General features: G+C 42.0%; 2 protein-coding genes and 1 long non-coding RNA gene across 6 annotated transcripts in view; 1 reads left to right on the top strand and 2 right to left on the bottom strand.

The window, feature by feature from the left end:
* The window catches only part of LOC126398334 (uncharacterized), a 672,738-nt gene that overhangs the window by 55,288 nt on the left and 596,319 nt on the right, over window positions 1–21,131 (bottom strand). The window lies entirely within an intron of this gene.
* Window positions 42–9,927, bottom strand: zfyve1 (zinc finger, FYVE domain containing 1). 4 transcript variants are annotated; one of them, XM_050057448.1, is made up of 13 exons: window positions 9,647–9,927; window positions 8,716–9,229; window positions 8,382–8,625; window positions 7,027–7,287; window positions 6,736–6,950; window positions 6,453–6,559; window positions 5,795–5,903; window positions 5,619–5,716; window positions 5,298–5,415; window positions 4,791–4,961; window positions 3,183–3,363; window positions 2,968–3,081; window positions 42–2,879 (listed from the first exon to the last, which is right to left on the bottom strand). In XM_050057448.1, the coding sequence occupies exons 2-13, from the start codon at window positions 9,202–9,204 to the stop codon at window positions 2,647–2,649; spliced, it is 2,340 nt and encodes a 779-aa protein (XP_049913405.1). In that variant the 5' UTR covers window positions 9,205–9,229; window positions 9,647–9,927; the 3' UTR covers window positions 42–2,646. The 4 variants fall into 4 exon arrangements, with proteins under 4 accessions (XP_049913405.1, XP_049913404.1, XP_049913407.1 ...); XM_050057447.1 differs by having other exon boundaries at window positions 8,716–9,211; XM_050057450.1 differs by having other exon boundaries at window positions 9,682–9,927.
* On the top strand, window positions 11,543–14,471 carry pigh (phosphatidylinositol glycan anchor biosynthesis, class H). The gene is made up of 4 exons (XM_050057546.1): window positions 11,543–12,048; window positions 12,446–12,655; window positions 12,798–12,881; window positions 13,366–14,471. The coding sequence occupies exons 1-4, from the start codon at window positions 11,869–11,871 to the stop codon at window positions 13,435–13,437; spliced, it is 546 nt and encodes a 181-aa protein (XP_049913503.1). The 5' UTR covers window positions 11,543–11,868; the 3' UTR covers window positions 13,438–14,471.

Raw genomic sequence — 21,131 nt, 5'->3', positions numbered from 1 at the left:
GCGTTGTTTTTGCTCCTGAATGACACACACACACACAGACGTGAGTTTCTGCAGTTTAATACATACTGTATGAGCGTACATGAACATTAAGGTATTGATTTGTTCCATGTGATATTTATTGAACACGTCTCTCCGAGAGCGGGACGGTGACCACATAGTTCAACGTGTTATTTCAGCTTATTGAAATTGTAACCGAACCAACTCTCCCAGTCAGTCACTGAAAATAATCCCAGGTTAACCATCACTGCAGTCAGACCTCACAGCCTTCAGTCGAAGCCTGACTGCATCATCATGTGTTATATTTGTCAGATAATTGTACAGTACAGTCTCTTTCTCACGTGGTGCTCCTAACTAACTAGCTACACAGCCTGAGTTGACAGAGTAATGGATTACTCCTCTAAGTATCTCCTGTTTTGAGGGGCCAGCCTCAAAGATGGTTTCAAGTCTTTAACTGTACCATATTGCTACTGTGAGCCAGCCACTCTGTGAGAGCTGCTGCATGTCATCCCACTGCAGTCACATTTGTCTTGTTAGCACATAGTAGTTCTACCATTTTAAAAACAAAGCGAGGCCATTTAAAAATTTTCCTATTAAAGTAAACTTTTCCCCATATATGTATATATTCTATGTAAAATTTAAAGTCAATGCAAACAGCATTATTAAAGGAGAACGAGTATTTCTCAACCTGGACCTTATTTTCCATTGTTTTCGTGTCTAAGTGACGAATAGAGACAGTTCTTGAAATCGGTCCAGTATTGAGAGCGCGCTGAAGCAGACAGCAGCGAAAACAGGCTGCAGTGTGACCTCTGAGGGCAGGTGTGCACGTCAATTTACGTCTATTGAAAGAGTTTGTTTTTGTCACTGACAGGCTCAAATTGTTACTATGAGTGTCTGAAAACCTTACAGAAAGGACCCAACTGAGAAATGAAATGTTTTTCATAGCTTTCGCTTGATCCGATCTGTTGTGTGTTCAAGTCTCGCTAAAGAAAAAGTTCTGAAATCTTGTGGGCTTTGTCACATTGTCAAAATCAGCTCAAATCTCGCTGCTCGAAAACTTTACATTTCCTTATTTTGCTGCTTCACAATAAAAGTTTTCACATAACAAAATGATGGGGGACTTTTATTGTGAAGAATCTACAGGAAATAAAATGTGTTTATCACTGAATTAGCGAAACTTTGTTAGCAGCTTTTCTTCAATAAAGGCCAGGGAGGAAGAGTAAAGGCAGAGAGATGTTGATGAAGAGCTGCAGACAACAGGCTCTTACTGCACCTCTGCAAACAGCTCACCTCCAACAGGTAAACTTCTGTTACCTGCCCTGCTGTGGAAAAACACATGCAGCAAAAATAACAGGGGACTAAACTGTATACCTGCACATGCCATTTACAAGCTGGTTGCCAACCGCCAGAAAACGTAGAAGAAGAATGCGAGACTTGTTTTGTTTCCGGTTCTGCGGAAAACTCGCGCGAGTTCGTAGTTTTTGCCAAAGTCCGTACATTTAATGGAAACACACAGGATTAGTATTTCTTTTAATGCGCATTTCCCAATGATTCAAATCACTTTTGGATGGAAACATAGCTATTGTTAATAACAAGCTGAGCCTGTCAGTGGCAAAAACAAGCACTTTTAATGGATGTAAATTGACGGGGCGCACCTCCTAAAAGTGGTTAAATCGTAGCCGCCTGTGCTGCTCCAGCTGCAGCCCTCTCTCTCAGTATTGGAGCAATTTAAAAAATCGTTGTTCCCATGAGTCACTTTGACACAAAACACGAGAAAACAGGGCTTAGGTTGAAAAACATTGCGGTTCCCCTTTAAGGCTCTTCTATTATCGTCTGCCCATTTGAATGCACAAACAACCACAGAGTATGGAGGGATTATGTAAGACGTAATTATATAAATTGGAATGCATCTCGGTGCTACAGTACATCATTGGCTTCTGATTGTTCTAATCCTCCTGAAGCCAAAGAGTGGCAGAGAAGCTAAAGCTTTGCGGGGCTGAAGCAGAGGAAAATAACTGCACATCATCCACCAAATTAATTGTGGTGGATTGTTTTTCAGATTTTCCGTTGTTGCGTTTGAAGCCGGCCCTGAACTCTACATCCAGGGCTCCTGCAGAAACAGTCTTACAATGAGAGTGCTTACCTGAAGTCAGTTTAAGATGCTCAGTCAGTACTATTATTAAATCACATGTAGCCCCAGACTAGAAAAGGTGCTAATAGTACAGGTGTGTCACACTGGGAGGGATTGTCGAAGGGGTTCATGTGCATCGATATAGAAATTTAAAGGATCACGGGGGTACATTGATATTTACCTGAACTCAACTGTGAGCAAGCACGTACAATACTCACTCTCATAAAAGTTTTTATCTCTCCACCTTCCTGATTTTCAAGTCTCACTCTGACTGTATTCTTCACAGTGTAAAATAGAGGCATATTATAGTGAAATAGCATCAGGGGACTGATGTGACGTGAGAACGGCGTTAAAAAAAACAGAGTTCAACCTGCCACGGACAGTCTAGTGGCAGCCATTAAATGCCACGTAAGAGACAAAAAGGGAACTGAAGCCTTTTAGCCAAATGTCAAAAAATGTTGTCAATTCCAGTTTTCGTAGAGGCCAGTATCCTTCACCGTCTCCATCTCCTCGTCCTGCTAGAGCTCCCCAGCTTTCTGGTTGCAGCCGCTGCAGACCCTCACCGGGTGGTCCCAGCCGCGGGAGGGGACGGCGCGTCGCTCCTGAGAGCAGTCGTCACACACTCCCTGGCCGCAGGCGCGGCAGTGGTGGATGGAGAGACGTGGGGAGAACTCCCTCTGGCACTCGTTGCAGGAGTGGATGTCCTGGTCTGGGACCCAGTAGGCTGGACGAGCGGCGTCCTTCACCAGGCCTGGACGTGGAGGAGAGGAAGCAGCAGTTATTGATATGACTGTTCTTACTGCTAAACAACAGCTGGATAGAGAGATAGTAATGCTCACCGAGAGGTATGTCAATGGCGCCGACTACAGCTCCTAAAGTGTTCTGGACCGCCTCCCCAACCTTCCTGGCTATCAGGGTGCCTCCTTCCTCCTCCAAGGCAGCATCCAGTAACTCTGCATGAGAGTACACGCACGTATGAAATCATTGTCACTGTTAAGACTCACATTCAGAAAACCAAAACTGACATCACATCAAAAATTAAGTAGAAATTTACCAGTTGGGATTCCTCTGTTGTGGAAACATGCGTCGCAGACTCGGACGGGCGCGAGGCCCCAGCCCCTCTCTGGGACAGGCCGGGTTTTTGAGGAGCAGGAGTCACAGAAGCCCTCTCCACAGGCACGACAGTGGTGCTTGGTGTCGTTGGGCTGGAACTCCTCCCCACATTTATGGCAATTCTGCAACACACACAGTGAGGACGACACCTTAGTCTACTACCAGCTGTCACACAGTAGATATAATTCCATAGAGTGTAAGATATGGAGGAACCACGTAGGATATATAGGAATACTTTGACCCCCAAATGACAATTTGCATATCAATTCCTCACCCTGTGTTACATTGAACTAGTGAAGAAAACTTTGTTGTTCTTGCATGCCACCACAGTGAACGAAAAATCCAAAAACAGAGAAAGAAGTAATGCTAGACCACATTTAACAACAGCAAAACTATACCAAAACACCTGTTAACAAACTCTCACACAACTCTAGCAGTATAATCCAAGTCTCATTTATCCAGTCGTATGCTCAGTACTTCCCAAACAGTCCTTTGTGACAGAGAACTGAATGGAATGTGAAACTATACAATCCTCTCTTCACAGCCAGACTCCACTGACAAAAACAGTAATTTTACCACACTGAACACAGGAGCTGCTGGTCTACTGCTGCCTCCATCAGTTAGTTATTGTGTGACTTTGGTGTTTTAAAGGTTTAGTTCGGATTCAGCGAAGTCACAGTCACACAAACTAACTAACTATCTGAGGCAGCGGTAGACCAGCAGCTCCGTGTTCAGTGAGGTAAAATCACTCTTTTTGTGAATGGAGTCTGGCTTTAAAGAGAGCATGGATTAAGGTTCACTTTCCATTCAGTTCCCCATCGCAAAGGGCCGTCTGTTTGGGAAGTACTGAGCATACAACTGGATAAATGAGACAAGTTATGTGAGAGTTTGTAAACTTATGATTTACATAGTTCTGCTATTGTTATACTTGGACCCCTACGACTTCAACTCATCAAGAATTTTCTCCATTTTTGGGTTCTTCGTTCCCTGTGAAGTCATGTGAGGAAAAATAGTTTTTTTTCATGAATTCAAGCTAACATTGGGTGAGTAACTGATACACAAATGATCCTTTGGGGGGGGCATGTGTTCCTTTAACAGGTGTGTAATAAACAGTGGTATCTACACTATGTGCAAACACTGTTGGTTGGCCTTTCGTGGTAAAGCATGAAGCCCTGTTTCTCACTGGATGTATGATCTCTATTTTACCCATCTGTCCCTATCCCCCTCATCACTGCTGCATCTAAGCAACAAAGGCTACTCTTCAAAACCAAACCTTTGTTTTAAAATGCTACAAATTATAAAGCTGCCAGCTAACTCTGCAGATTAAACCTACAAGTGCCAAATAACTGTAGTAAAAGCGCTGAGGCTCTGAGCTTTGCACCAAGTTGAATTTTATGAAAACTAACAACAGCGTGGACTCTGTTGAACCTTTTCTGTTCTTGGCAGCGGCTCTCTAAGTGGTGACCTTGGTTTGGAGTGTGTGAGAAGAAAAGTTCAACTCCAGTACAACGTTACATGCACTCACTTTCATCTAGTTTTCGTTACATACCAGGATAAGAGAGTTGGGTTTCCAGTAGGCAGGAGCGATCTGGTCGGTAAGCCAGGAGGTGACTGCTTTGGCAGGCTTGACGCTGAGTTCAGACACTGACTGAGAAATGTATTTGACTCCATCCAGCAACCTCTGGGCGGCGTTGTTGTTGTCTTTCAAGAAACCGTCAGACTGAAAAGAAGGCAAGGGGAGAGGACCAGAGTGAAGATAGGAATCAATATACTGGCTGGCATATAGCATGTTTTATGCCTGGCATTAAGTATGCCAGCACTTTTGACTAAGTATGCTTAGATCCTCATGTTAACATGAAAAAAGGTCATAAACCACGTTTGACATTTGATTCCTGGGCGTCTACTAACGACCAACGGGTGAGAATAAACCACAAATGCAGCTCACAGTGGACGTGACAACATTCATTCAACTTAAAGCCTTTGAAATCTTGGCTGGGCGACTTTGTTTAATTGGTTTAGGCAGAATCTCATTTAGGCTGTTCCACTGTGGCCTTACCCCAGGCCAGATGTGCTGGATCTCTGTTCTGACCACTGTTTCCACTGGATCCTGGTTTCCATACCAGTACTGCCTGCTTCTGTAGATCACTGCACAGTTGGGGCACTCGATTACATACCTGGGCAAAGACAACAAACAGTTCCAGTATCAAGTGGACAGATTGTTCCTTCGGTCTTGATCTGAATTGAATAGCTGCAATACATTTGTCTTTACGCTTTCTGCTATAATAGCTCCAGATTAGCACTTGGGCTCATCACACTGTGTTTAAAAGGAAGCCATTTCCTCTCATCTTCCCAATGGTTCTGTGGTAGCTGGACTCACCCAGACCAAGCATAGATGGCCAAGCCAAACCACGGTGAGTCAGACGAGGCCGTCGTTTTGGGAACCACGATTACCTCCTTCCCTCCTTCATAGCAGGCCTGAGAAGTTCAGCAGAGACACTCAGAACCTCGTCTTTGACTCAAACACAATATGTGGCGTTCTGTGCTTGTACTTGCCTTGCAGGTGTAGATGCGGTTGTCATACTGTGCAGAGTAGCGGCAGCGATGTTTGGCTTCGTGGTCAAGTCCTTCCTTCAGGTGATTCATGCTTCTCTTACAGCCTGAACTGAAATCGGAGCACACCATGTCAGAGAGAACGGCCAGAATGTTTTACAAGTGAGCGATAAATCATAAAAATGTTTCAGTTATTTCAATACCTGAACATTGTTGTGCAAAAACAAAGCAAAACAAAAAGTCCCAGTGTCTTCAAACAAGACGATAATTTAGTCCTAATGTCCTCAAACGAGTACTTCCTTTATAACGGCATTTTAGCTTGTTGCTAACGCTAAACTTGGTTGAATTAGTTGCCAGATCAAACTACAGATATTATTTAACACAAATAATTAAATTTAACCACAAAATTTTATCAGGTTTTGCACCTTGTCTGCTTCTGTGTTGGGATCAGCTGCAGACTGAGCATCACAGTGTCCACAAACGAGGACAACAGGTCCAAGTTAAGCAGAATGAAGTGTAAGGTTCAAGAAACCCAAAATGTGATGTGCTCATATGAGGACGCAGGGTCTCAGGAGGTTATTTGTTTTTTAGTATCACTAATTTGAATTCCTGCTTCTGGTTAATGAACTACTAAGGCTGCAGCGTGCAGAGAGACACGTACCCACAGCTGAGACAGAGGCTGGAGCAGGTGAAGTACTCATCTGGAAAGAACGAGTTGCTGGTCATGTGCTCGTCTGAAATCTCCCCACTGAAGCGTTCGCTCAGAGCCTGAAGGAAGGGGCAGGGAGGAGATGGAGGGACACGATGAGTCATTAACGTTCAATGTAAATATTAATGTTAACACACTCATAGTGTATACACAAAGAAGTGTTCTCTCTAAGTCACATTACAAAACGTCCAGAGGCATGAGTATATGACACACACTTCTTTATACAATCAACTACCTGCAGAGCCTTGTAGATGACGCTGGCAGAGCGTGGCGAGCGGGTGGTGTTGTTGTCCAGCTGTTGCTCCAGGCTGCGCAGAAGACCGCTGAAGTCTGTGGGAGGGTTGTAGGTCCGAGTTCCGCGGTACTGGATGGAGCTGAATGCTTCTGGAAACAGACCAAGCTTCCTGAAACGCTCCTGGAGAAGACGCTCGGCCGATTCAGACGGTTTGTCTAAAGATGGTAAACAGAGTCAGAGACAGACAAGAGTGGAGGAGTCCAACATCCCAATAATAAAAGCATCATGTACCTGATCCTAGCAGCTTGGTGTGGACGGTCTCATGGAAGATGATCACAGCAGGGCCCAGAGTGGACAACGGGACATCGAGACCACAGCGGGTGGTCGTTGCCTTCAGCTCCTTGGTGAAATGTTTCAGGTAGGCATCTGACGCGTCACCCAGGAACTTGAAGAGATCGTCATGGAGACGGTCGGCATGGGTTCGGTAGATGACCACGTCGCAGATAGCCAGGACTTTGAGGAGCAGCCGGGTCCGCTGGCCCTGATTAGCTCCTGATGAGAGACAAGTGTTAAATGCAAGTTAATGAGAAAATCAGCCTCCCAGCAGCCCTGTTCATGTCATCATATTAAAGGGACAGTTCACCCCAAAATCAAAAACACATTTTGTGTTTATCAATCTAGATTGTTTTTCCATGAATTGCCAAATGTTGGAGGTATCGTCTGCCTTCAGCTTGTGGTGCTCAAAGCGCCAAAAAAACACATTTGAAAAACTCAACAGCAATGTGTCTTTCTGGGAATCAAGATTGCTCAAGATGATCCACAGACCAAAGCTAATCATTTACTTTTATTGAAACCAGCATGTTTTTCTGACGTCAAACTCATGCGTCCACGCTGCTGGATACTCGCGACAAGAAGGAAGCGTGGCAGCGAGGAAGAAAGGCTTCATGTCACAAAGAACGATGACAACAGTGCTACTTGTCCAAAAAATGATGATTGATCAGGAATCGATAAGGAATCAGACTAATTAGCAGAACTGATAATGGCATTGGTATCCATAAAATCTTATCAATTCCCATCTCTAGAAGGAAGTATTTTCTCTCTACCGAGCTACACCCGCCAACAGAATCACAGCGCAGAAGGAAGAGTGCATCTACTGCTAGCTCACCTAGCGCCACTGAGCTAGCTAACGTTACAGTTCAGTCGACTAGGAAGTCATTTAAGTTTACATCTCTCACTGTCACAAGCACGAGCCTCTCATCCATGTGTAGATGCAGGCTTCCTTCTGCACAGTGATATGGTTGGTGGGTGTCGTTCAGGAGAAAGAAAATAGTTCCTACATGAAACTGCTCACAACAAGGTCTGTGGATTATCTTGAGTAACCAGGTCATGATTTCTGGAAAGAGACATTGATGTTGAGTTTTTCAAATGTATTTTTTTGACACTTTGAGCTCCACAAGCTGAGTGACATCTAGTTCCATTATACTGGAGAGAAGGCAGACATCTCTACAGCTGATATCTCCAACACTCTGCAACTCACACCAAAACAATCTAGACTGATAATTAGCACTACAGGTCAGAGGAACAATATGTATATTTGATTTTGGAGTGAACTGTCCCTTTAAACAGATCCACTGTTTGTCCCATACCAGCTCCCAGCAGTCCTTCTGTGTCGATGACCACTACGCGGTGCACAGGGTCCATGGCTGCCCAGACACCCACAGTGCAGGACTCCTGGGTGGGTGAGGTCTTGAACACTTCTCGGCCGAGGAAGAACGTGTGGTTCAGGGTGTGAGACTTGCCCTCGCCGGTGTTCCCAAAGATGGAGACCACTTTGAGGAGCTCGTCTGGCATGCAGCCCAGTCTGCTCACAAAGTCGTCCTCATCCTTCACCTGAGAAGCCGCACAAGACCAGCCCCGTTATAATGACATCATATTAATGAGGCGTTAGGGAATCATTAAAGATGGCTGCTGGGTATTTACCTGCATCTCCTCCCTCTCATCCACCAAAAGGAAGCTGCACACCCTCTCCAGCTCTGCCTTCAGCAGCTCCATCTGTGACTCCCCCTCACTCACGCTGTTGTCCTGGGGAGCTCTGGCAGGGGGGTAGGGTGTCAGAGGGTGCTTCCTCTTGTTGACTCCGCTGTGGGTGCGTTTCTGGCAGTCCAAACACAGGTTGATCTTACAGCCCTGGCAGCGCACCACCGCCCTGAGCCGACCGCCGTTGACGGAGCAGCTGCTGTCACCTTTGCACGAGTCGCAGAAAGGAACGTGGCCCGGTGCAATCCGAACCCGGTCGTGATTCCTCATCCGCTCCTGGCGGTGCAGCTCCAGCTCGCAGCGGGCACACTGCAGGCTGCCACATTCATCACACTCAAAGGCGGCCTCATCTGAACCCCCGCAGGCGTAGCTCTCCTGACAGCCCAGTGTGAAGTTCATGCCTTTATCTGAAGCTGGACCTTGACCACTCATCTCACACCTGACAGGAGGAGAGTGACTGGGATTGCACAAGCAGCAGTGGAAGACAATATTATGGTTCCTATGAGAACCCAATGAGCAGATGTGATGTAACCTTGTTTGTTCAAATTATCCTAAAAAAGCACTCATGTGCAGCACTGTCCCAAAGTGCTATAAATAATCAGCTGTAACACTATTAATGCCTGCTGTTAATGAGGGTGTCCAGCCTGTTATAAAGCCAGTCTTTGTGGAAATGTCAGCCACACTTGTTCTGAATAATAATGACTTTGTTTTGGCACAACACTTTGCTAGCTAGCATTAGCTGCCCCGCATCTCTCGTCTTGTTTTGGTCACGTAGCAGCTGTCAACATGCTGTGCTCGCCATAACGTCCCGAAAATACGTGCTGAAACTGAGTGATACACACTTTGCCTGTGACACAAAGAGAAAGAGACACACCTGTGAGGGGACCAAACAAGCTTCAATCCACTGACCTAGCAGAAGCTACCCGGTCCGACCGACGACGACTGTCCTCACTGCCGCCGCGACACGGTCTAAGTTACGAGCTGACACGTACACGGTCTAGGAGCATAGCGCCCGCTGCCACATATGGCTAACGTTGTGGAGAAAGTTAGCTAGCTGAGCTATTCTGTGTCAGACCCCTGTAGATGTTGTTGCCTTTACATCAGCTGATCGGCTTGTTTTTATCCAGAGTTCAAAAGTCACACGAGCGCAATGCACTCTGGGAAATGGAGGACGTGGGAGTCGTGAAGAAACACGACGATTAAATCAGTGTTTTAATCTTTTTATAAACTATTTTACAGCACATGTAATAACTAATAGTCCTGGAATGGTTTCTAGATGTAGTTTGACGACGGTTGCCTAAATATTTGAACAAATGTAATGAGTGTATTGACAAGTTACTAGCCGTTACCCATAATGCTTTGCACCTCACAGCTGCTGTAGTGTCTACTCTTATTTATAACCGGCGTACACCGGAGTTTACACGGTTATTAGGCGGAGACAGCGACTGACAGTAGGGTTTTCTCTCTTTATTTATAGTGCACAAATTAATTTACATAAATACAAACACATACACAACCCTCTGAGAGCCCAGCTGTTCCTAACTGAATCACTGTGAATCATCTCTGCTGCTAAATACTGACCAGTTAGGGACTTTACTAGATAAGAGGGATGCTGTAAAACCCTCTAAGGCAACATATTGAGCTTTATAAATAGAATTTAACTTAAATTGCAACATCAATCCAAAATGTTCTGGTGTATATACAGTGGATAATAAATAATCTTAAATAAAATACTTGTTTTTCCAGCCCACCGAAATTATACTTTTAAACTGTATTTAGCTTGAATCTTTATAACACGAGCTTTACTGGGTAAAATCTATGATATTTCTTGAGAGAAACCTCCTTAAGCTTGTTATTTATACAGTATTTATCACATATTTCCCATGCTTTATACACTGTTTATTTATTTTTATTTATTATTTTATCAGTTTATATTTTTTATCACATATTTATTTATTTATTGTTGTTATTATTTTATTTCTTATTTAATCATATTAATTTACATTTTATTTTATATTTAACATTTTTTTATTGATTTATCTATATTTTATTTTTTTATTTTACAACTTCATATTTTATTTTTTCAACTTTATCTCATTTAAACACTTCATACACAGCTTTACCAGGTAAATTCAATGTAATATATTGAAAGATACTTCCCTAAGCTTGTTATTTATTTATCACATATTTTCCATGCTTTGTACACTGTATACACATTTATTTATATTTATTTACATTTAATTTAATTTTATATTTTATCACTTGACATGGTATTTTAGATTTTATATTATATATATATATTTCTATTTATTTATTGTTATTTTTAATTTATTATTATGATTTCATTTCTTATTTATTTATTTATATTTATTTATTTACATTTAATTTTATTTCATATTTGATCACTTTACATGGTATTTTATATTTTATATTATATATCTATTTCTATTTATTTGTTGTTATTTTTAGTTTTTTATTATTATTATTATTTTATTTTTTATTTACTTATATTTATTTAAATTTTATTTTATTTTTGTGTTTATCACTTTACATGGTATTTTATATTTTATATTATATATTTCTATTTATTTATTGTTATTTTTAATTTATTATTAATTATTTCTTATTTATTTATTTATTTATTCCTATTTATTTCCATTTAATTTTATTTTATATTTTATCACTTTACATGGTATTTTATTTTACTTTATTGTTTTAATTTCATACACTTTATACACATGCTTTCTCTAACACACAAACAACAACACATCTAACCGGAAGTACCCGGTGTGAGTAACAAGTGCACCTAATGAGAGAGTTTCATTTGGCATCGACTCAGTCGAACTTGTGCTGTGAAAACTCAGTGTTTTTGACGTAATTATTTTTCTTACATTACATTTAACAGCAGAGACTTAGCATCGTATGTAGTCATGCATCATCTCCCGTCTGAGAAAGCACCATTTTATGTTTTTATACGCGGCTGACCTTGTGTGTTCACAGCTAGCTCAATGCTAACCTGTGCTCAGTGTTAGCCGGCTAAGCTAACTGTTTCAGAGGGCTCGTTTTGACTCTTCTCTTCTTGTTTTTGTCGCGTTCATGATGGAAGATGAGGCGTTCACGGACATTAATGGCAAACCCATATCTCTGGACTGTCAGAGTCACTCCAGCCTCTGCAGGGAGTTCACTGTGAGCGTCCCCAAAGTGTCCATCGGTAAGGTGATGGTGTACACCTGCTGTGTGTGGCTGCTGGCGTACGCTGTGTTCTTCTTCACACAGGTGAGTCCACTCAAAGGTGTCACTCCTGACTGAGTCACTGAGCCTGTACTGCTATCAGTTAGGGACTGTACTCTACTTATCAGAGTAGGAGGGTGGCTGGGGTGTGACTTTATTTACATATATACACTCACCGGCCACTTTATTAGGTACACCTGTTCAACTGCTCGTTAATGCAAATAGCTAATCAGCCAATCATGTGGCTGTAACTCAATGCATTTAAGCAGGTAGACATGGTGACGACGAGCTGCTCAAGTTCAACTCGATCTTCAGAATGGGGAAGGAAGGTGATTTAAGTGACTTTGAACGTGGCATGGTCGTTGATGGTATATGACGAGTCACATTAACATGTTACACTGAACAAGATCTACACTTTGAATGTCTTCTCCCTCTCTTGCAGAACACAGCTGTCCTGTCAGGTGCTATATTCGTCACCCTGGCCGGCATGATGCTTCACATCCACTTTGTGAAGGTAGACCACGAGTCCCTGCTCGTCATCGGCTCTTTGGGCATACAGCTGTCCTCCAGCTACGCGTCAGGCCGCGAGACCACCACCTTCATCGAGATGAGCAAGATCAAGGATATTGTCATCAATGAGGCCATTTACATGGTGAATAAGGATTTTATGTCTCTGTCACGTGTGTGCATATTACATTATCTCATCATTATTCTCCATTACTCATTCTACAGTTACATCAGTTCATGCTTTTGTAAGAAGAGTGCACTGATGTGTGGTGATGCTTTTGTTTCAGCATCAGATCATCTACTACCTTTGTGTGCTGCTGAAGGACCCTTCAGATCCGAACGCAGTGTCAAGTGTTGTGCCATTGTTTCAGGTGAGGTTCAGTGCAAAGTGTACACATGTCCCATAAAGCAACTTGCTTTAGTAAGTTATGTTTGGTGTTTTGTTTCCTGTCAGCCCGGAGAAAATGTTGGCGTTTTACATTTCTGCAAACCGCTGTTCCAGACCAACAAACAAAACCAGTTCAGTCAGACAACTCACGATTTAAATGTTTGTTTCAACAGCAGTGACATTTCTGCTTTTCTAGCAGGGATTTTGGCCTCAAACAGAGATCTTTTCCCAGCTATAACCAAGTGGCTTTTGTTCCTAAACCTAACCACATGTTAACTACAGCGTTGTAAAAGTTTCAGCGTATCAACAATATAATAACGTGCAGATGTAACATATCAGTGGTTTGCAGAAATGTACAATGCCAACATTTTTTCTGGCAGCTGGATTGTTCGTCTTAAGCTCCTTTTATAAAGGCTTGTTAAACACAGTAACACGTTTCTAATGAAGCCCCTTTTCTCTTTTTTCAGAGCTCAAAGCCGAGGCTCAGCTGCTTGGTGACAGTTTATAAAAGCTGTCAGGAGATTCTCTCAAAGTGCTGATGACACACACAGTAATTTTTCAGGTCATGCAGTATGTTTTTAATGTTTCTTTCATTTTCTTTATAATGGATCTTAGCAGAAAGAAGTTTTTATTCCATTTGTATACATCTTGATTTGATGTACACTGTATTTTTCTTGATTTTTCTCACCTGTATGAATGTGAATGTAATGTGTTGAATACAAAAGCAAGTTGTGCCATATATGAAACTCCAACTTTAGTTTGACAGTGTCTTCATGTTTTGTTGTGTTGTGTAGTTACTTGAATAACTCAGCCCAGTCTGCAGGAAAGATGTTGGTATTGTACACTTCTGACAGTGTATAAGTTACATTTGTATGCTGTTATATAGCAGATACTGTGAAACCTTACGTTTCAACAACACTGTGGTTAACATGTGGTTATGCTTTGACACAAAAACCACCTGGTTATGGTTAGAAAAAGGCTAAATACCCATGTTTGGTGCACAGTCCTGACAGGAACAGCAGCGATATGTCACTAAAAAACAAGCGCTTTTCGTGGCACTATCCCTGCTGGAAGAACCCAAATGGGTTGTTAAAAAACACCCACACAAACAGCAATGACTCACTAAAACACAGCTGGATTTGCTGCTTGTTGGTTCTCTACCGCTGTCTGCAGTGATCAGTGTGGACACCATCCACCGTCCACTCCACCTCCAAATGACAAAGTCAGCTCATATACTTTGCAACTTTAAAACGTTGATTTAATTCATATGAAACGTGCAACTGTAATCATGGTTTGCAGAAACACACAATACCAACATTTTCTTCTGGAAACTGGGCTGAAAACTTGTGAAAAATAGCACTGGTGTTAGAACACTTATTTAAACCTAAAGAGCCAAACCTTTTAACCGTCATCGTATTAAAAACTAAAAAATACCTTTAACAAATTAGCTTTTTTAAACTTATTTATGAATTTAGATTTCAGTTGACTAATTATGCCAATGTCTGTATTTTACAAGCATCTTCACATTGTATTTTTGATAAAAATAAATGTGATAAAACATTTAGAAAATCAATGTTTTTCCTACATTGTTTGCCATCTCTGGTAGTTGGTGTCTTTTTGGGGTTATTGTTTTTTTTTGAAGGAGCTTTACTTTCCTTCCCCAGTAGGGGGCAGCAACACACTTACATAAGCTCATACATCAACTTGTATATATACACAACTTTTCATGATTCAGCTCAAAAGCGCCTCAGATACACTGACAAGAAGTTCTGCTCTTTGTCCACAGTTGCATAAGTTTTCTATTGACCCTGTGTGTGTGCAGAAAGCTATAGAAAACAGCTGCAGTGTGAGATGTCATGTATTCACAGTGCGTCTTTATAAGTAAACATCCACACCTTCTTCCTTGAATATATTTTCACTTCCTCATAACTACTCACACTTCATCTCTTAGAGGCAGTTGATCATGTTTACATCAGACTTGTGATCCCAGACCTGTTTCCAGAGAAGTTACTACCTCATGGACTAAATGACAGTAATGACAGAGTGTGTAGCATCAAGTTCTGAATGAGTAATACTGTGTTGCAGTGGAAAGACCCTACTACCAGTTTGACAAAGTCTTAAATCCTGATCTATACAAGTGCTCTAACCTGACATGACTTTTTGTCTTGTAACCTCCTTGTTAAATTGTAACTGGAACAATTATTAACCCAGGTGTTACCTTGTCACCATCACAAGTGTGATGCAACAAAATGCGTCATGTCAGATTAATGCTCAAGCTCTGAAAACTTTTTAAACTCACTCTCAATGTCAAAACCAGCTAGTTTTAGGTAACACCAAAGCAAGGAACCAATGGCTTTTGAGTAAGGATGATCAGACGTGTCTACTGCTAACTGTAGGTAGGTAGATTATTGTCATTGTATATTAAAACTCTGTGAAATTTGGTTGGCAGTAATCCACTCCTGTAAAGCAAAGGTGTGGACTCAGGTCACATGACCTGGATTCAAGTCAGACTTGAGTCACAGATTTAATGACTCAACTTGCCAAAATCAAAGAGGACTTGCAACTTGACTTGGACTTAAACATCAGTGACTCGTTACTCCACTTGGACTTAAGCCTTTTGACTTGAAAAAAAAAGTAAGTGTGCCCAAATTCTGTTGATGTTCCTTACAACTAATGTGAACACTATTCATTGCCAGCGCTTAATTCTGCAAATCCACTTTGTTTGACCCGATCTGACAGCATCCAGTCAAGTTGCAGGAGAGAACCAGGAAGCACTAACGTTATGTTACTGAGCGCCAGTGGGACAAAATTATGCCAAAGATAATTTTGTCCACGTACAAAAACTACAGATGGTCTCAACACATCCTCACTGTGACCTCGTCACATGTCCACGTTTGGTCATGGACTTTCCACGTCCACATATGACGTCCAAGGTACCCTGGATGTGTTGGTTGTTGACGTTCTGGGACGCCGTGTCAACTTCAGCCTGTTACATGCATTGTCTGTTTCAACATATGTTTTCACAGCCGAATTGATGTTTTTTCCTTAAACAACCAACACGTTACATGTTACGTTTGGCTTTACAGTCATACGGGAAGCAAACACCAGCCTCCCGGGAGTTTCCCCCAGTGCCCCTGGGCCAGCCACTTATGCCGTGGTGAAAGGACGCCTTTTTACATCCATGTCTGACGCTGGAGGCCACAATTTCGGAGTGAGACCGTGTTGGAGGTCAACAAAAAACATGGCAGTAAGCAAAATGTACAGTTCGAAAATTCGAGTCGAGGCTAGTGCTAACATAGTTAGCAAGCTAATGCTTAGCTCACGTTAGCTTAATGCTGTGCTCACACTTCAAGCGACACAGCAGCAGGCTAAGTCATTTTCAGAGGAAGCTAGTGACATGAAGCTACAAACTGACACCCGACACTTGACACTGCGGACGGGTGTGACACGCTACAAATAAAAGCTGAGCTGGCCTCAACATTTTCCAGTGCTTCGATGACACAGTAAAGCATCATGTTTTGTTTCTAGCTGCAGTGCTGTGTCATTTAGTGCAGTTAGCTGATGCTATGGTAGCTTCATGTGCATGTGGTGCACATGGGGATGCAGTGGGGCGAGGAATTGTTATGTTACAATGGAGCTCAGACATTGATGGAAGCATGGGTCTTTTTTAACCAAATAAAAACTTTAGATGGCATTCAGTTGAGTAATTTTGTGGCAACTAGCAGATACACACCAGCCCGTCACAAAGCAACTAGTGCTTGAGCAACATGTCAACGGCGACTCAGCAGTAATGTAACTGGTAATGCTGTTGCGATGTCACTCATTGTGTGCACAGTGTAACTTTTTAACAAAATTGTTTTAACTTATAAATACAAATTTTATTTTTGTAAATTTAATATTATTACTCTTAAAACAGCATTACAGCTGGTGATGGTTATGACCCAAAACTTAAAGCTTAAGACTTGAGACTTCACATGCAAAGACTTGAGACTTATTTGGGACCTGCAAAACAAATCCATGTTTCCATCAGCCTGTTTAGATGCGCATCTAGAAGTATCGCATCGGAAAATTATGATGGAAAAGCCAAAATTCGAATTAAAATCCCCTGATTCACACAAACTAAAATACACTCGCTTTAGCCGGGTTTTGGTTGATTCGAAAAAATGTTGATTTGCAAAACGGGGGATGGAAACAGTTCGAATTAAATCTGACGTAGCGCACCTCTCTCCATGGTGATATCCACACTCTGGGTCGGGAAGGTGGTAATGCATTTACAAGCTGGTTGCCAACCGCCAGAAAACGTAGAAGAAGAAGAATACGAGACTTGTTTTGTTTCCAGTTCTGTGGAAAACTTGCGTGAGTTCGTAGTTTACACCAAAGTCCGTACATTTAATGGAAACACACAGGATTCGTATTTCTTTTAATGCACATTTCCCAATGATTAAAATCACTTTTGGATGGAAACATAGCTACTGACTTTGTCCTACCTCTGAAGTAAAGCAACACCGCGATATAAATACATCTTCAAGTGAGGACAGTGTAAGCACAGAGGATGTGTTCATTAGCTGCCAGGGGCAAAAACTAATCTATAACAATATGACTGAAAGTTTAATGGGTCTCCTTTGCCCACAGCTTAAACTTCAGAGCCCTTGTTTTCACCACCACTCGGCCTGTGTTTCCCCTCCAGGCCTTGTTTTTTTCCATCCTTTCTACTTCCCGATGACCATCTGCAGTTCTCGGTCAGGCCCGCGTGTGAACTCCACGCTCCACAGGCCAACAAAACAAGCAGAAGGGTGTGATTTTCACGGGCTGGAGCGTTACACTGCTGTGAAGAGTGGCCCTCTGACAGGATAATAGTCCCTCCTGGAGGTGTGAAGCAGCCAGAAATCAGGCAGAGGAGAAAACCTGGGAGTGACCAGGAGTGACACCTCAGGGCTTGTGAATAGGCCTCATAAACCAGCATCCCCACTGAGTGTAAATCACAGGTAGTGTAGAGGTTCGACAGGCCAAAACACAGTGAGGCTTTCTTCAGCCTGAGGTGTGGACTGTTAATTACCTCCGTTTACAATAAGGCTGTAATTGCACATTTGCTATTGTACCTCACATCCAGTATTTCTGTGAACATTTTGATATTTAAAGAGAGCAGAAATGAATACCGTCTGTCCTGTTGGTGCTGGTTTGCATCAAATGTATGTTATAGGTCTTTTTTTTAGTTCTCAGTAATACAAAGGATGTCAAGTGTGAAATCAGATTGTTTGGGTGGAGGTTCAAGAGGCTGGATTGGAGCCCAACTGAGACGGGGAGTTGCCCTTACCACCTGCAGTGCACACACACCCAAACACACGTGCACACGTTAGAGTCTTCATCAAAACATAAGCATGATACGTTCAAGAGCCAGATGACAATGTTGGCATTGTTTGTTCTTGCAAACCACAGTTTTGTTTCACCTGCACATTTCACACGCATCAAATCAATGGGTTAGAAAGTGACATAGTATAGGAGCTGACTTTGTCACTGAGGGGTGGAGTGGATGGTGGATAGTATGACATCTATGCCAGATACCTGAGACACCTGCCAAGCTGCAGACCGTGGCGAGCAACTATTCAAGACAAACAAAAATAAAGGTCATTGCAAGTCATCGCTATTTTTCCTTGGGGGAAGCGGTTGTTTTTTACTGAGACATTGACAGCTTCTGCAGCCATGATCGAGCCACACAAAAACATTTTTAGCCCAAATATCATCTTTTCCTACCATGACCAAGTGGTATTTGTGCCTAAACCTCACCAGTTATCCACATAGCTGCAACTTATCCACGATATAATAACATCCAACTGTAACATATCCGTGTTTTGCAGAAACTTAAACATTTTTCCTGGTGACTGGTGTGTGTGAGGTTAGCGAAAGGAACAATTGGACCCAGTCAAGAAATATTCGTGCACATAATCCCCCTCTGAAACAGCAAATTTACATTTTTAATAGGGCCGTAACGGTACATGTATTTGTGTCGAACCGTTCGGTGCGCAACTTTCAGTTCGGCACGACCCTGTACCGAATTATTGGGCGCAGGATATTATTTTATTTTATTTTGTTTTATTTTAATTCCGTTTTTGCGAGCCGAACCATTTAAAATATTTAGTTCCCCGACGGACATAATTGAGTGACGGACCGAGTCCAACCGTAAATCTCCGCTTTCACTTTGTGACGGACCGAGTCCAACCGTAAATCTCCGCTTTCACTTTGTGCAGCGCATTCTAGCATTTTGACCAACATGGCAAGTGAGCCTGACGAACCTGAAGACCCACCCGCAAACCTTAAGTCCTCCGTTTGGGAACACTTTGGTTTCAGGGTAAAATACGAAGATGGAAATAAACAAGTGGACAAGACAAAAGCAGTGTGCCGACACTGCAGAACAGCGGTCGGGTATGTACTTGGAAACACGTCTAACATGCTAACGCATCTAAAGCGACACCACCCGAGTTTGAACGTTAACCGGCACGACTAGAAAAAGCAATCTGGTGCAAACTACGATATCGTCGTCGTTTAAAAAGAAAGAGCGTTTCCCTGACCATCGCGCTAAAGAAATAACCAACGCCATTGGAGTTGAGTAAAATTGTTTAAGCTGCACTTTAGATATAAGCATGTTTTGTTTACTGCACTTTAACAAAGTGGGAAAGCTAAGTAAGTTCCTAGTAAAACTGAATCTGAGCAGGCTTTAAAGCTGACCAGCTGCACTATACTTTTTATTTTAATTGAGTAAAACTGTTAAAGCAGAAATGTATATTTATATTTTTCATTCAAAAAATGTGTTAAAAAAACAGCAGGATTTTATTTTTCACTTTTATATTTCTATTTTCATTCAAACAATGTGAAAAAAAACAAGTTTATATATATTTGTTTCATTCAAAAATTGTGTAAAAAGAGTTAACTGCTGTGGTGGTATGTTTTAATAAGGTTACCAATAAGTAAAAGATATTTAATAGTTGTCTATTTTTTTCATTACTGTACCAAAAAAAAACGAACCGTGACTTGTGTACCAAGGTACGTACCGAACCGAGATTTTTGTGTACCGTTGCACCCCTAATTTTTAATCTTTTTTGTTTGGATTAAACAAAGTACAACATGTTAATCAGTGAGCTTTGGAGATGCTGGGAGGCAAATTACGTAAGCTTTCCACAGAGCCAGGCTAACTTCCCCCTTGTTTCTAGTATGTATGCTAAGCTAAGCTAACTGACTGCTAAATGACACAAAGATATCACTTTCATGTATTCCAGTCTAAATAGCACTTAATAGAGTCCATCAGGAATGAGTCCTAAAGATCTGAAATGAATTAGCATTCTGAAATAATGTCTGTGGTGAAAACTATCTCAAGAAACTTTCACATTTTGTTCTCTGATATAAAATACGTCAGTAGAATCAGCACTCGTGAATTCTGAAGCTTTTATGTGTCTTTAAAAAGGCAGTTGCTAACAAGTGGCTAAATGAGACTACAAAACGTCATGCTGAGCATGGCTTTAAAGTCTTGTTATGGTGGTGAGGTCAGGTCATGCGACTGTAGCGTAGCTACAGTCCTAACCTCCGTGTCAACCTACAGAAGAGACAATCCCTGGAACACTCTGTTAACACATTGTAGACTACCTTTAGACAAAGCTAGGCTAGCTGTTTTCTTCTGTTTACAGTCTTTTAGCTAAGCTAACCCAGCAGGCTGCTGGGTTAGCTTCATATTTACAGTCAGGTATACCTGTATGTATTCCTATGTAAAGTCAAGCATAAGAATTCAATGTCATGTAATCATGAATCAGTAATTCATATAACCCACGTAAACAAGAAGGCTGCAATTACATAACCAATGTGGATTAACAAAGGAAGCAGTATAAAGAGTGAAAGTCTGCATAAGGACGAAGGTAGGGATGGTGGATGGGTCAAACAGACACAGGACTTTCCTCCAGAAAGTGTTGCCTGTGTGAAACCAAGTGAACTTTGAGTTATTTTAAAGCAGCTGTGCGGAACTTTTTACCATTTATAAAACTGTCCCTAGTTCGTATCACCCCCCCTTGAAGATCCGCATATTTATTTGAACCCAACAGCGACAAAAAAGCCTTTCTCTATATGGCTATTTAGCGTAGCCTCGGTCGGGTCGGACACAGCAGAAGTCAACAAACCAGAATACGGCACCCGGAGGCGGAAGTAAGTCTGCACGCCCGCAGCGGCCCACAGCCATTAAACCACAGAAGAA

Source organism: Epinephelus moara, chromosome 12, assembly GCF_006386435.1.
Source record: "Epinephelus moara isolate mb chromosome 12, YSFRI_EMoa_1.0, whole genome shotgun sequence".
Classification (NCBI taxonomy): Eukaryota; Metazoa; Chordata; class Actinopteri; order Perciformes; family Serranidae; genus Epinephelus; species Epinephelus moara.
Note: the sequence above shows the minus strand (reverse complement) of the source record. Positions and strands in the feature narration are given on the sequence as shown.

Coding starts and splice junctions, on each gene's coding strand:
- zfyve1 (XM_050057448.1), bottom strand. CDS start 9,204: ATGAGTGGTCAAGGTCCAGCTTCAGATAAAGGCATGAACTTCACACTG. Junction 3,364..4,790: donor AACCCAACTCTCTTATCCTG/GTATGTAACGAA, acceptor TGTGTGTTGCAG/AATTGCCATAAATGTGGGGA. Junction 3,082..3,182: donor CAACAGAGGAATCCCAACTG/GTAAATTTCTAC, acceptor ACTCTCATGCAG/AGTTACTGGATGCTGCCTTG.
- pigh (XM_050057546.1), top strand. CDS start 11,869: ATGATGGAAGATGAGGCGTTCACGGACATTAATGGCAAACCCATATCT. Junction 12,049..12,445: donor CTGTGTTCTTCTTCACACAG/GTGAGTCCACTC, acceptor CCTCTCTTGCAG/AACACAGCTGTCCTGTCAGG. Junction 12,656..12,797: donor TCAATGAGGCCATTTACATG/GTGAATAAGGAT, acceptor CTTTTGTTTCAG/CATCAGATCATCTACTACCT.